Here is an 11,869-nt window from a genome sequence, read left to right on the forward strand (position 1 = left end):
AAATCCTATGATCTGAGTGTGGGAAAAGCTTCACTCAGTGCTTAAATGTCATTACCAACATGAAATTCATATTCAACTAGTATAATAAGCATAAAGATTTATCAAGACATGTTATTGAATATGGGAAAATTATATTTATTTTGATAATTTTATTGATTTCACTATTCAAAGAAATGTCCTCTGTCTCAAGTTCTCAGAACATCAAAATCGCACATATAAAGAGGTCCTGGAAGACTGAAGACTTGTCCCAGATTCCTAGCCTGTTGCCTCATTAGCTGTATTTACTGAATTGTACTCTCTTCCCCCAGCAGTGAGGTGAAGCCATAGCATTGGGAAGGAAAAACATTTGATCTCAATCTATCAAGTTAATCTCTTTTCAGCTTCTTTTTAGAGACATTCTTTAATTTTTCTTTGCTTGTAGCTCCCTTACTCTTCTTCACTCTCTGTTGTTCTGAACCACTTCTTATAGGGTGGGTTCCAGGGTGCATTATGGACTTCTTTCCTTCCTGATTGTCTATATTTGAGGTGGATATTGGAAGTGAGAGAGTACTGAAACATTCTTGAAAGTGTTCACTTACAGTATTATTATAATAGTAGGGAGGAGGAGGAAGAAGAGGATCCCCAGTAGTGGTAGTCTTTAAAGCCCATCCCTGGGGGAAACTGATACTCATTATTAAACCATTACCATCCTACCAATCTGTACCACCTGCAGTTGCCATTCTGTCCATACTGTAGTACCAATATCTATTTATCTTGTTTTTCAACTTTTTACTTACTAATAACCAATATTGCTGTTTCTCTCCCAACTTCTCTTATTTCTGTGTATTGGAATAACATTCAGTATGAATAAGAGAGGAAAATACACAACATTGAATTTAGAGGAAAAAATGAAGGTCTTGAGTAGAATTGAATCCGGGCACTCTCTTAAAAGTGTAATGGATGAATTTGGAATCAGTAAATCAACATTTTATGACATTAAAAAAAATAAGAAATTGATTTTGGACTTTGTGTTAAAGCAAGATATGCCATTAGTTGGAGCAGAGAAAAGAAAAAGAACAACAGGTGCCAAATATGGTGATGTTGATGATGCAGTATACATGTGGTACCAACAAAAGCGTTCAGCTGGTGTTCCTGTTAGAGGTGTAGAACTTCAGGCTGCTGCTGAGAGATTTGCACAGTGTTTTGGTCGAACAGACTTCAAAGCCAGCACTGGTTGGCTTTTCAGATTTCGAAATAGGCATGCAATAGGGAACCGAAAAGTATGTGGGGAGCAAATTCTGAATTCAGTTTCAGAAAATGTTGAACCATTTAGACAAAAGCTATCTTTGATCATCAAACAGGAGAAACTATGTCTGGCACAGGTGTACAATGGGGATGAAACCGATCTCTTTTGGAAATCAAGGCCAGAAAATATTCAGGCAAACAAAAAAGATATATGTATGCCAGGACAGAAAATAAACAAAGAACGATTGTCAGCCCTCTTGTGTGCAAATGCAGATGGGACCCACAAGTTGAAGTCAGTTATTATTGGAAAATCAAAGCAGCCTAAGTCTATTAAGGATGATGTAAATGCTTTATCAGTGATATACAAATCCAGTAAGGATTTCTGGTTCACCAGAGAATCATTTTCAGAATGGTTCTTTCAAAACTTCATTCCTGAAGTTAGAGATTTTCAGCTTAATGTCCTGGGATTGGATGAAAAGGATGTAAAAGCAGTGTTACTCCTAGATAATTCTCCAGTCCATCCTTCAGCTGAGTCTCTAATTAGTAATGATGGGAGAATCAAATGTATCTTCTTCCCCCCAAATACTACATCATTGATTCAGCCAATGAATCAGGGTGTGATCTTGAGCTGCAAACGACTTTATAGATGGAAACAGCTTGAAGAGAGTCTAGTAATTTTTGAAGAGAGTGATGAAGAACAGGAAACAGGAGAAAAAGCAGTTGCAAAAATCAAAGCTTATAACATAAAAAATGCAGTTTCTAACTGGGCAAAGAGTTGGGATGAAGTAAAGCAAATAACAATAGCAAATGCATGGGAAAATCTACTTTACAAAAAAGAACCAGAATATAACATTCAAGGCTTAGAAGATGGTGGTTATAGAGAAGTTCTCGAAAAATACAGTGACCTGGAGACCAATTTAGATGATGTCAGGGTGTGGTTAACCAAAGGTAATGAAGCTCACTCCCCCAAAATGGAAGATGTTACTAGGCAAGTTACCCAGGAAAAAGGGGTTGTTGAGGAGGTAGAACATCATTCAGCAAAGTTTAAATTATCTAGCATTCGAGAGAATTTGGACTGTCTTCTTAACTTTGTTGATGCCACACCAGAGTTTCATAGATTCTATTTTACACTGAAAGAGATGCAACAAGAACTAATCAAAAAACAAACCCAGAGAAGAGCCCGCTCTAAAATTGTTAACTTTTTAAAACCAAGAGTATGTAATATTAAAGATTCCTTTAATTTGCCTTCAACTTCTGGGTCCAGTAATTAAGTCTTCTATGTTAAAAAGCTTGTGTTTGATATCTGTTTGATATAGCAGGCTTGGTATAAATTGCAAATTTTTTTATTAACTTCACATTACTTATGAGTGCCCATTTATATCTTTAGTTTACATTATGTGTAGTACTTGAAAGTAATAAAGTTGCATTTCTTTTAAAAAACATTCTCCAATTTGTATATTTACTATTTCAGACAGTGGAGATATTGTAGCGCTAGGGGAAAAAAACGCATTGAGAAGCATAATGTGGAAAAGTCTTTAATTCAAATCTTAATATCGTTTCCTATCAAGATAATACACAAAGAGCAGGAGATAGAATTGTTAGCAAGTAAAAGTAATATAAAAATGTGCTAGTGAGCATTTTTTCATATGAGACTTTTAAAAATATATGTTACGCGTATATCACTGGGCATTGGGAGATTAAAAATATATGTTACATTATATCACTGGGCACTGGGAGATTAAAAATATATGTTACATGTATATCACTGGGAGAGATAAAAGTTTATATAACACAATTCTATTGTCATTGAGCAGTCTGGTCAGGGAATAAGACAATATAAAATATATATATACAAGAGATATGCAAACAAATGAAATTCAAAAGGGCAAAGGCTTCATGGAAATGAGTTAGACTTTGGAGAATAGTAGTCATTCAGCAGATGGAAGGGACATCTAGATGGTAGAAGCAGTTCCTCTCAGGCATTGGAAATAGGATGAGAAAATAAAAGAATAGAGGTGAGAAAACAACCTATTTGGCTTCTGGAAGGGGAAAATGTGAGTTAGAGTTGGAAAAATAATGTGCCAATTTGTGGAGAGCCCTGAATCTGAATACCAGGCTTGAAGAGTTTGGTCCTTTTAGTACATAGTAGAGTAATAATGAAGAATTTTGAGTAGAAGAGAGCTATGACCAGACTTTGTATAATGAAGATGTGTCTAGCATCAATGTTAAGTCATCAAACGTTTATAAATTGCTTACTGTTTGCCAGGCACTGTTAACTGCTGAAAATTCAAGAAAGGCAAAAAAAAATTCATGCTATCAAAGCTTAAAGTCTAATGGGGGAGACAATAGGCAAACAATTATGTTCTAATGAGATAAATTGGAGGTAATCTTAAAAGGCATGAGCATCAAGGCAGATTGGTTGAGACTTGTGTCAAGGTAGGTTTTTAGCTCAGCTGCACAGACCACGTGTAACTTGACATTGTTGCTTCTGTTTGGGAAGCTAGGGAGAGGAATCCCTTAAATAATTATTTGCTTCAGGATGCAATGGAAATGTTTTAAAGGAAGTCCTCAAGAACTGACAATTCCAAAGTATATCTACCTTGCTCTTTAAGAAGAGTAGCCATTTCCTAACCAAACCCCTCATAACTCTTGTGCCTTTCTTTTGTTATTTCCTGTTCTCTGTATAGCTTATTTGTATATATGTTTGCATGTTCTTTCCCCCATTAGATTGTAAATTCCTTGGGGTAGAGATTATCTTTTTGTCTCCCTAGTGCTTAGCAATGAACCTAGCATATGGGTGATTAATAAATATTGATTGAAATTTCCTATGTCCAGTCACCTTAATTGGGGATTCCTCATTCACTGCTCTAATATTTTTCCTCTTATTAGATACTTGTTTGATTTGATAAATCAATTGGATGCTTTGGAATACATTGGCCCATATCCCCAAATTTGGACAACTTTGATAATTTGGAGAGCATCTAGAAGTCTTTTTGAGAATAGCTTTTAATTGTCAACTGCCATGCAGTGAGTCTCAACAATGCACTTGATGAACAATCTTTAGACACTCCTAAATGTAAGGAAATGGCAAACCCCTCCAGTATCTTTGCAAAAAACAAACAAACAAACAAAAAAAACCCAAAATCCAAATGAGGTCACAAAGAATCAAACTGACTGAACAACAAAAAAAGTTTGTTTGTTTGTTTGTTTGTTTTTTGGTGAAGCCCTAGATTTTCCATACTTGGGTATTTCTGGAGCTTTGGTCACTTACAAACATATAAATATTAAAGAAAATTGTAAAATTCCAATGGCCTCCTTTGGGAATTAAAAAAGCCCTGCGCCAATTTAAAGGCAATTAGAAAAGAAAAAAATAATAATAAAAAAGTCTGAAGGTTACATATAGGATAGGAAATATGGAGATGGGAAACAAAATATAAGGTATTCATACTTAAGGTGAAACTTGAAGGTCTATATTAGGATGATAGCCATGGGATTAGAAAGAAAGATGCCAATGGGATAAATATTGTGGTACAACTGACTGGAAGTAATGGAAAGGGAAACATCAAAAATAATAAAATCAAAAGTTTGATCACATGGTTGTCCTGGATGATGATAATGAAATCTGAAGAATAAGCAGGCTTAATTGAAAATGTTTTGTGAAGTAGTGGTTGTTTTGTACTTTTGGTCAAAGTATGTGTGTTTTACACATACAAATGTACATGTAGTAGTGTGAATCAAGTATTAAACATCCATTATGTATCAGTGTTAAAAACGAGATACAAAAAAATTCTGTGTCTTCAGAGAGCTTTTATTCTATTCAGGGTGACAAGAGTTAATGTAAATAATAGAAATGAAATTAAAGCTCTAGAAAATTGGAAGGAAAATAATCATATAAGAAAAAGTGGCAAACCATATCTAAGAAATAGATTTATTGAAAACTAGAATTAACCAAAGGAAATCAATAATTTTATGGACAACAGAACAAAAAAACAAAAGATTAAGAAAAAAATAGAAGAGAATAAGATATGATAAAAAGAACCTAGAAAATAATCAGAGAAAGAATAGATTCCCTAAAATTATGAAAAAAAAATAGCTTGGACATTATATTTAAAGAAATCACAAATGAAAATTGCCAATATCTATTAGGACAAGAGGGTAAAGTGATAAAGATTTTAAATAAAATACCTATGATGGTTAATAGTCATTGTTCAGCAAATAAAAGGAAAAAAAGTTCTCAAAAAAAAAAAAAAAACACAAAAAACCCTGCAATTTACAACTACCCGAAAAAAAAATCTCTAAACCGTGGAAAATAAAAGAGAAAATAATCCAAACAACTCTGAAATTTCATCTTACCACCTCAAAATTGACAAAAATGACCAAAAAATGCCAGCAGTTAGGGTTGGAAGGCATGTGGAAAAACAGGCACACTACTACATTGTTACTAGAGCTATGAAATAGTACAACCATTTTGGAAAGCAATTTGGAATTTGCAAAAAAAGTGACTAAAATGTCTATACTCTTTGAACCAGAGTCTCTGTTACTGGTCTTATACCCTAAGGAAGCCGTTGATAAGGAAGTCCCCATGTGTTCCAAAATATTTATGGCAGTACTTTTTTTGATAGCCAAGAATTGAAAACAATTAGATGCTCATCATTTGTAGAATAGCTAAATCAATTGTGCTACATGAATGTAATGGAATAATACTATTCTGTAAGAAATTATATAAGTAATGATAAATATAAAGAATCATGGCAAGATGTCTGTGAACTGATACAAAAGTGAAGTAGAGTCAAGAAAAGAGTGATACCAAAAATATAACTAGTATTATATATATGTGTGTGTGTGTGTGTGTGACACACCCCAAAATATGAAAAACTAGTTTAACAAAATTGTAAAGCTCAAGACCCAAATGAAGAAATATGAGAAAACATCCCTTTGTAGAGATAGGAGGTCCATAAGTGTTTTTAAAATTGCATATTTTTTGACTTTTCTAGGGTACCAATCAGTTGTACTGATTTTTTTCCCTCTCTAAAATATCCCATTTGTCATATGGGATGGCTTTTGAGGAGGTTGTTAAAGATGAAAAACAAAAGAACTGACTATAGATTTATTGAGATTGGGAAGGGGGACCCCAAAAGTCCCAGACCAGTATTGTGAAGTGGCCTTCAATGATGTAACCCCCTGGGGCTTATATTTCCATTTGAAAAGAGATTATTTATCTTGGACTTTTGAGCCACTCAATAGGAATATCAGGCCAAGATCTCCAACTGAATGAGACCACTTAACTGGGTGTTGTCAGGGAAAGGTATGCTTCAAAGTGACAACTGGAGGAACCCACAGGCTACCTACAAGGTGAAAAAAATAAGCTTCATGCTCCATATGTGACGACAGAGATGAGGAGGGGGAGCCTTCCACAGATGGAGGACAGGTTTGGTAATGGGGTGTCTTTATGAAAGAAGCAGCAAGTACTCCAGTGTAGCTATATCATAAAATATATGAAGGGAAGTAAAGTATAAAAAAATATGTGAAGGGTAGGAAGGTCCAGATACAGATTTGTCAGGAATATCAACAATATCTGTAAAAGGCAGTATTTTTTTTTTTTTTTTAGTAAATCAAGGGATTGTCTTAAGTAACTTAAATGGAGTTTGAGACTGCAAGGGAAATGAGGTACATCTTTTATTTGACTGTATTGTTCCTGGTTTGTGGTTAGTTTCTTTTTTTCCCTAAATCATTTGCTGTGTCTTCTTGGGTAGCTCTTCCCCAATTCTCACATGAGTCTTGCTACCCAACCCAATTCATGTGGTTATTGAGAATGGGACTTGTTCGCAGGCCACAGACCATATGAAGGAATAGGAGATGCTCTTAGAGGAGTTGGAACCCATGGAAGCAGGATATGAGAAGTGAATTTCTAGTTGGAGCCAGCAAAAACCCAAGAGGAAAGAGTCAAAGAACCTAAGACCACAAAAACTGTTGAATTTTTGCCCCAAAATGGTGCTTCAACTCCTACCAAGAGAGCTTTTTCTTCCTAGGACCTGAAGTTGAGATCAAAGAGCAGAAACCTCAGAAGGAAGGTTCTGTGGAAGTGAGTTCAAAAGAGATGTTCTTGAGAAAGATTCAAGGAAAAATCCCCAGGGACCAAATCTGGGGCATACCTGGAGCAACCAGGAGCTTAGAGATTCTAAAGAAAGAAAAAAAAAGCAAATATCCATCACAAACATCCTTCACAAAAACAATTTGATGGATTCTTCAATTAAGCTGGTGTTCTGAGTATACCAAAAACCTGAATATATCAAATATCTGAATATACAAAATCAATACTTGTTTTCCATTTGAAAACACCATGAGGGAGAAACCACATATTGTTTTGGTCAATTGCTCTCCTTGCCCATCACACTATCCACCTAGGACTGAGACTGTACAGCTGTACTTTTTGTGAACAAAGTCTCAGACACATTTCCGTCTTTGAGAAACATGAGATTAGTTAATACTAGAAAGAGACCTTATGAGTATGGGAGTGTAGGAAAAACTTCAACTGTTCAGACCTCCTAAGGTCTGGATCACACACACTGATGAAAAACCCTAGCAGTGTGAGTAACTTTAGTCACTGCTTAGCACTGGACATATATAGGATGATTCATACAGGGCATCAAATATGGGCAGAGCTTTTATTGAATAAATACCTCATCTTGTGCCAAAAGCCCCACGCTAGAGAGAAGCCCTACAAATGCAGTGAGTATAACAAATGTGAGTAATAACTCAGGCCTAATGAAACAGCAGAGGAGTCATATGGGGAAGAAACTCTTTAAATATCCTGATTATGAGAAATTTGTTTATACATTAGCTCTTTGCTCACCTCACAGAATTCACATAGATGAGAAACCCTACAAATGTGCTTAATATGGGAAACTTTTAGCTTCAGCTGTAGTCTTTGCTCCCGGAAAACCTACATTAAAAAGTGTGAATGGCAGCATATATAAGGTGAGTTTCCATGGAAGCTCAGACATGTTTCAGCATCAAAGATCTCATAATGAGAGGGGGAAATCATGTAAGTGTAGAAAGTTTTTTAAAGGAACACTATATCCCAGCTTGTCCTGGTCATGTCAACTGGTCCTGTCATGGTAACTTTCAAAGTAACCCAGCAAATGAGTTGTTTGTTTAATTTTCTAACTCCAGAATTGATAAACATCTGAAACAGGAGAGGGTATGACTTTCTCTGCATTCCAAAGTGCCAATTTAAGATGGCATCTTCACCCAGGATGGTGGCCAGACTTGGAATGACCAACTGGCAATCAGTCTGCTATAACCAGTAGAGAATGATTTTAACCTTGTTAACCCCAAGCCTACAGAAGAATCAAGTTCTCTTTTGTTTTATGGAGATTCAAAGCAGAATTTGAAGTTTTCTGAGTGGCCCACATGGATAGGGATGAGAAAACAACCTCAGGCTCATCTTGTTGAATTAAGTGTTCTTATGCTGGACACTGATGGGGAGCTTCTCCCATGATCAACTTTCTTTTTTTCCTTTTCGAAGTCATGTAGAAATGAGAATTCATAATCTCCTGTCCTATATGGGTACCTGTACCCTGGACATTTGGCACAAAGCAGACAGAAGTGATCACTATTTTCCACCATGCTAAGGAGATTTCTGTTATGGGCTAGAATTCTGAAACAAGGATTCTTACAAGGTGTTAATTAAGTCAGTGGAATTGATAAGACGATTGGTTATCTAGTTTAGCATGGTGATTAATTGTTCTCTAGTTCAGTACATGTACTTAGTACTAAATATAGTTCTACAAGATTCACACCTGTGATAATGTAATTATACGAGAGCATATAAGCTGGGAGCCTCAGCCAGAGTCAGAGCCAGAGAAGACAAACGGGCTGGAGGAGGAAGCTCAAGCTCTGGGAGCCAAGGAGAGAGAGATTCATTTCCATCTTCATCAGCCTTGTGGCTGATCTGTCCTCCTGCATTTTCTCTATTGAAACCAATTCCTGTCTGAAGGCCAGGAGAAAGTTAGCTGAGCACCAGGCAAAGCAGACAATAAAGACTTTTGGATTTTAACACCTGGCTATTCTTGTGGTGATTAATCTGCTGAAAGGAATGCTGTTCCAAGACTCCAGAAAACCAAACAAGAACATTACAGATTCCCATGTCCATTTCTTCCTCCCTAAACCTATGGATATGGAATTTGCCTCTATTTCTGTCACTGTTTCTCTTCCAATTCTATTCCTTCTCCCTGTAGCTAGTGCATGTATTCTGCCTTGCTAGGATTCTAGTCTCTGGGAAAGGTGTGATCAGATAAATAGTAAAAGTATATCCTTTTTAGTGAGCTAATTTATGCAATGATTCCCAGAGAGGTTTTGCATTCCTATCTCTTAATATCGTTTATCTCCTGTGCCTGGAAGAATGCTATTAAAATTACCTTTTGCTGTTTCCCTGAAGGCAAACACCAATATAGGGAAGTCTAGGCATGCAGAATGGCCATTCATCATGCTCTTTCAAACTGCTTCTTTATAGTTTTGTGTTCCAGTAGTAGTCAGTAAGTCACCACTTTAAATTACCACTCCCTTTAATCCCTTAACTCTTTTTTTTTTTTTTTTTTTTTAAATTTTAATAGCTTTTTATTTACAAGTTATATGCATGGGTAATTTTACAGCATTGACAATTGCCAAACCTCTTGTTCCAATTTTTCCTCTTCTTCCCTCCACCCCCTCCCCCAGATGGCAGGATGACCAGTAGATGTTAAATATATTAAAATATAAATTAGATACACAATAAGTATACATGACCAAACTGTTATTTTGCTGTACAAAAAGAATTGGACTCTGAAATATTGTATAATTAACCTGTAAAGGAAATTAAAAATGCAGGTGGGCAAAAATATGGGGATTGGGAATTCAATGTAATGGTTTTTAGTCATCTCCCAGAGTTCTTTCGCTGGGCATAGCTGGTTCAGTTCATTATTGCTTCATTGGAACTGAATTGGTTCATCTCATTGCTGAGGATGCCCAGGTCCATCAGAATTGATCATCATATAGTATTGTTGTTGAAGTATATAATGATCTCCTGGCCCTGCTCGTTTCACTCAGCATCAGTTCATGTAAATCTCTCCAGGCCTTTCTGAAATCATCCTCTTTAATCCCTTAATTCTTAAAAATATTAAGATTTTTTTTCCCTCCCTGTTCTTTTTTCTTGGCAAGTTGTTATTCCAACTACTCGATGGTACGGTGAATAGAGTGTAGGGCCTAAGTCCAGAAGACCCGAGCTCAATTATCTTAGACACTTAGTAGCTATGTGACCCTGAGCAAGTCACTTGTTTGCCTTAGCTTCTCCCTCTATAAAATAGGGATAATAATAGGAGAGCATCTACCTTATAAGGTTGTTGTGAGGATCAAATGAGATAATGTTTGTAAAGCTCAAAGCACAGTCCTAGCACATAGGAAGCCCTATGAAAATGCTAGTTATTAGCCATTATTACTTAGTTTAGTACATTTTTAAAATCCATATGTCCTACAGTATGAGTTTTGCCTTCATCAAAACAAATTTCAATGTATCTGTCTCAGCAGACAGCCTTCATGAATTAGTATTGCCAAAAAAACCACTGATCTTATTCTTATGATGAGCTTCTTCACAGGATTTGCTGTTGTGTCCTCCTGTCATAGTCTTCCAGAACCCTTGGTCACTTCTATCAAATGTAGAATTCAATGGAGGATTATTTCTAGCCAAAGTTTTCCTTAAAAATGCTTTTTCAACTTCTAATCTTTATCATCCACTTTGGCCATGCTACATATTTATATATTGTTTTATGTGATATGATTCTCAATTAAGGCTTCACATGGATAGGAGATTATAGTCCAAACCTTCCTGCAGAAAGATGCAGCTGTTGCTTAGTTACATCAAGACTTGCTGATTGATATTACCTAGTTTTCATTTCTTGTCTCTCTCTTTCAGCTAAGGAGCCAAGTCTCATCTTCTTTCTTCCTCAGTCCCCAGTTAAAGTAAGAGTTAAATACTACTATTAGCAGTGATCCATAGAATGGGTGCTGGCTTGTCCCCTCCTTTAATTTTTAATTCTATTTTGTTATCCTTATAGGACAGGGAAACTGAAACAGACCTCTTAATATTCAGGATTCTTTGCATTATGTGGGTGGGAAGACAAGGCAACCATTTACTCTCAGTGGAATCCCTGATATGGTAGAGCTTCTAGGAAAATATAGTGGTAGTTTTGGGGTCCCTTGACCTTGGGGGCTTTTGTTCAAACAATGTCAGTAGTCCTAAATCTTTTAGCTTTGGAATCTGCCTCAGAAAACTCCCATACCCAATCTGTCTTGTTCTGACCACCCCTCAGTCAGATAGCTTCTGACCTCAGGAAACTCCCACAATTCAAACTCCTGAGACAACAGTGAATAAGACCACCCCTCAATTCATTGCTGACTGGTAATCTTGTCAGTAATAATCTAGTCAAGAGAACCAAATTCTGGAGACCACTCTTTCCTACCTATGAGTTATAGAATTAGCATATCTATGATTGAAAATTGTATAAAGGTATCTTCTTGCTTCTGTTTCTCTGCTGAGTTCCTTTACATTTCAGTCTACTTTGTAATGGCATCACCATTACTTAGAATAAACTTTGCCTCTTGACTAGTG

General features: G+C 36.1%; 1 protein-coding gene across 1 annotated transcript; it reads left to right on the plus strand.

Annotated features, from left to right (window-relative positions):
- Window positions 1-307: 307 nt before the first annotated feature.
- Window positions 308-4,351, plus strand: TIGD7 (tigger transposable element derived 7). The gene has a single exon (XM_003761894.4). The coding sequence runs from the start codon at window positions 843-845 to the stop codon at window positions 2,493-2,495; it is 1,653 nt and encodes a 550-aa protein (XP_003761942.1). The 5' UTR covers window positions 308-842; the 3' UTR covers window positions 2,496-4,351.
- Window positions 4,352-11,869: the final 7,518 nt, after the last annotated feature.

The sequence above is a fragment of the Sarcophilus harrisii genome, chromosome 1, assembly GCF_902635505.1.
Source record: "Sarcophilus harrisii chromosome 1, mSarHar1.11, whole genome shotgun sequence".
NCBI lineage: Eukaryota > Metazoa > Chordata > Mammalia > Dasyuromorphia > Dasyuridae > Sarcophilus > Sarcophilus harrisii.

What these genes read in the sequence shown, in the direction of transcription:
- TIGD7 (XM_003761894.4), top strand. Translation starts at nt 843, where the DNA reads ATGAATAAGAGAGGAAAATACACAACATTGAATTTAGAGGAAAAAATG.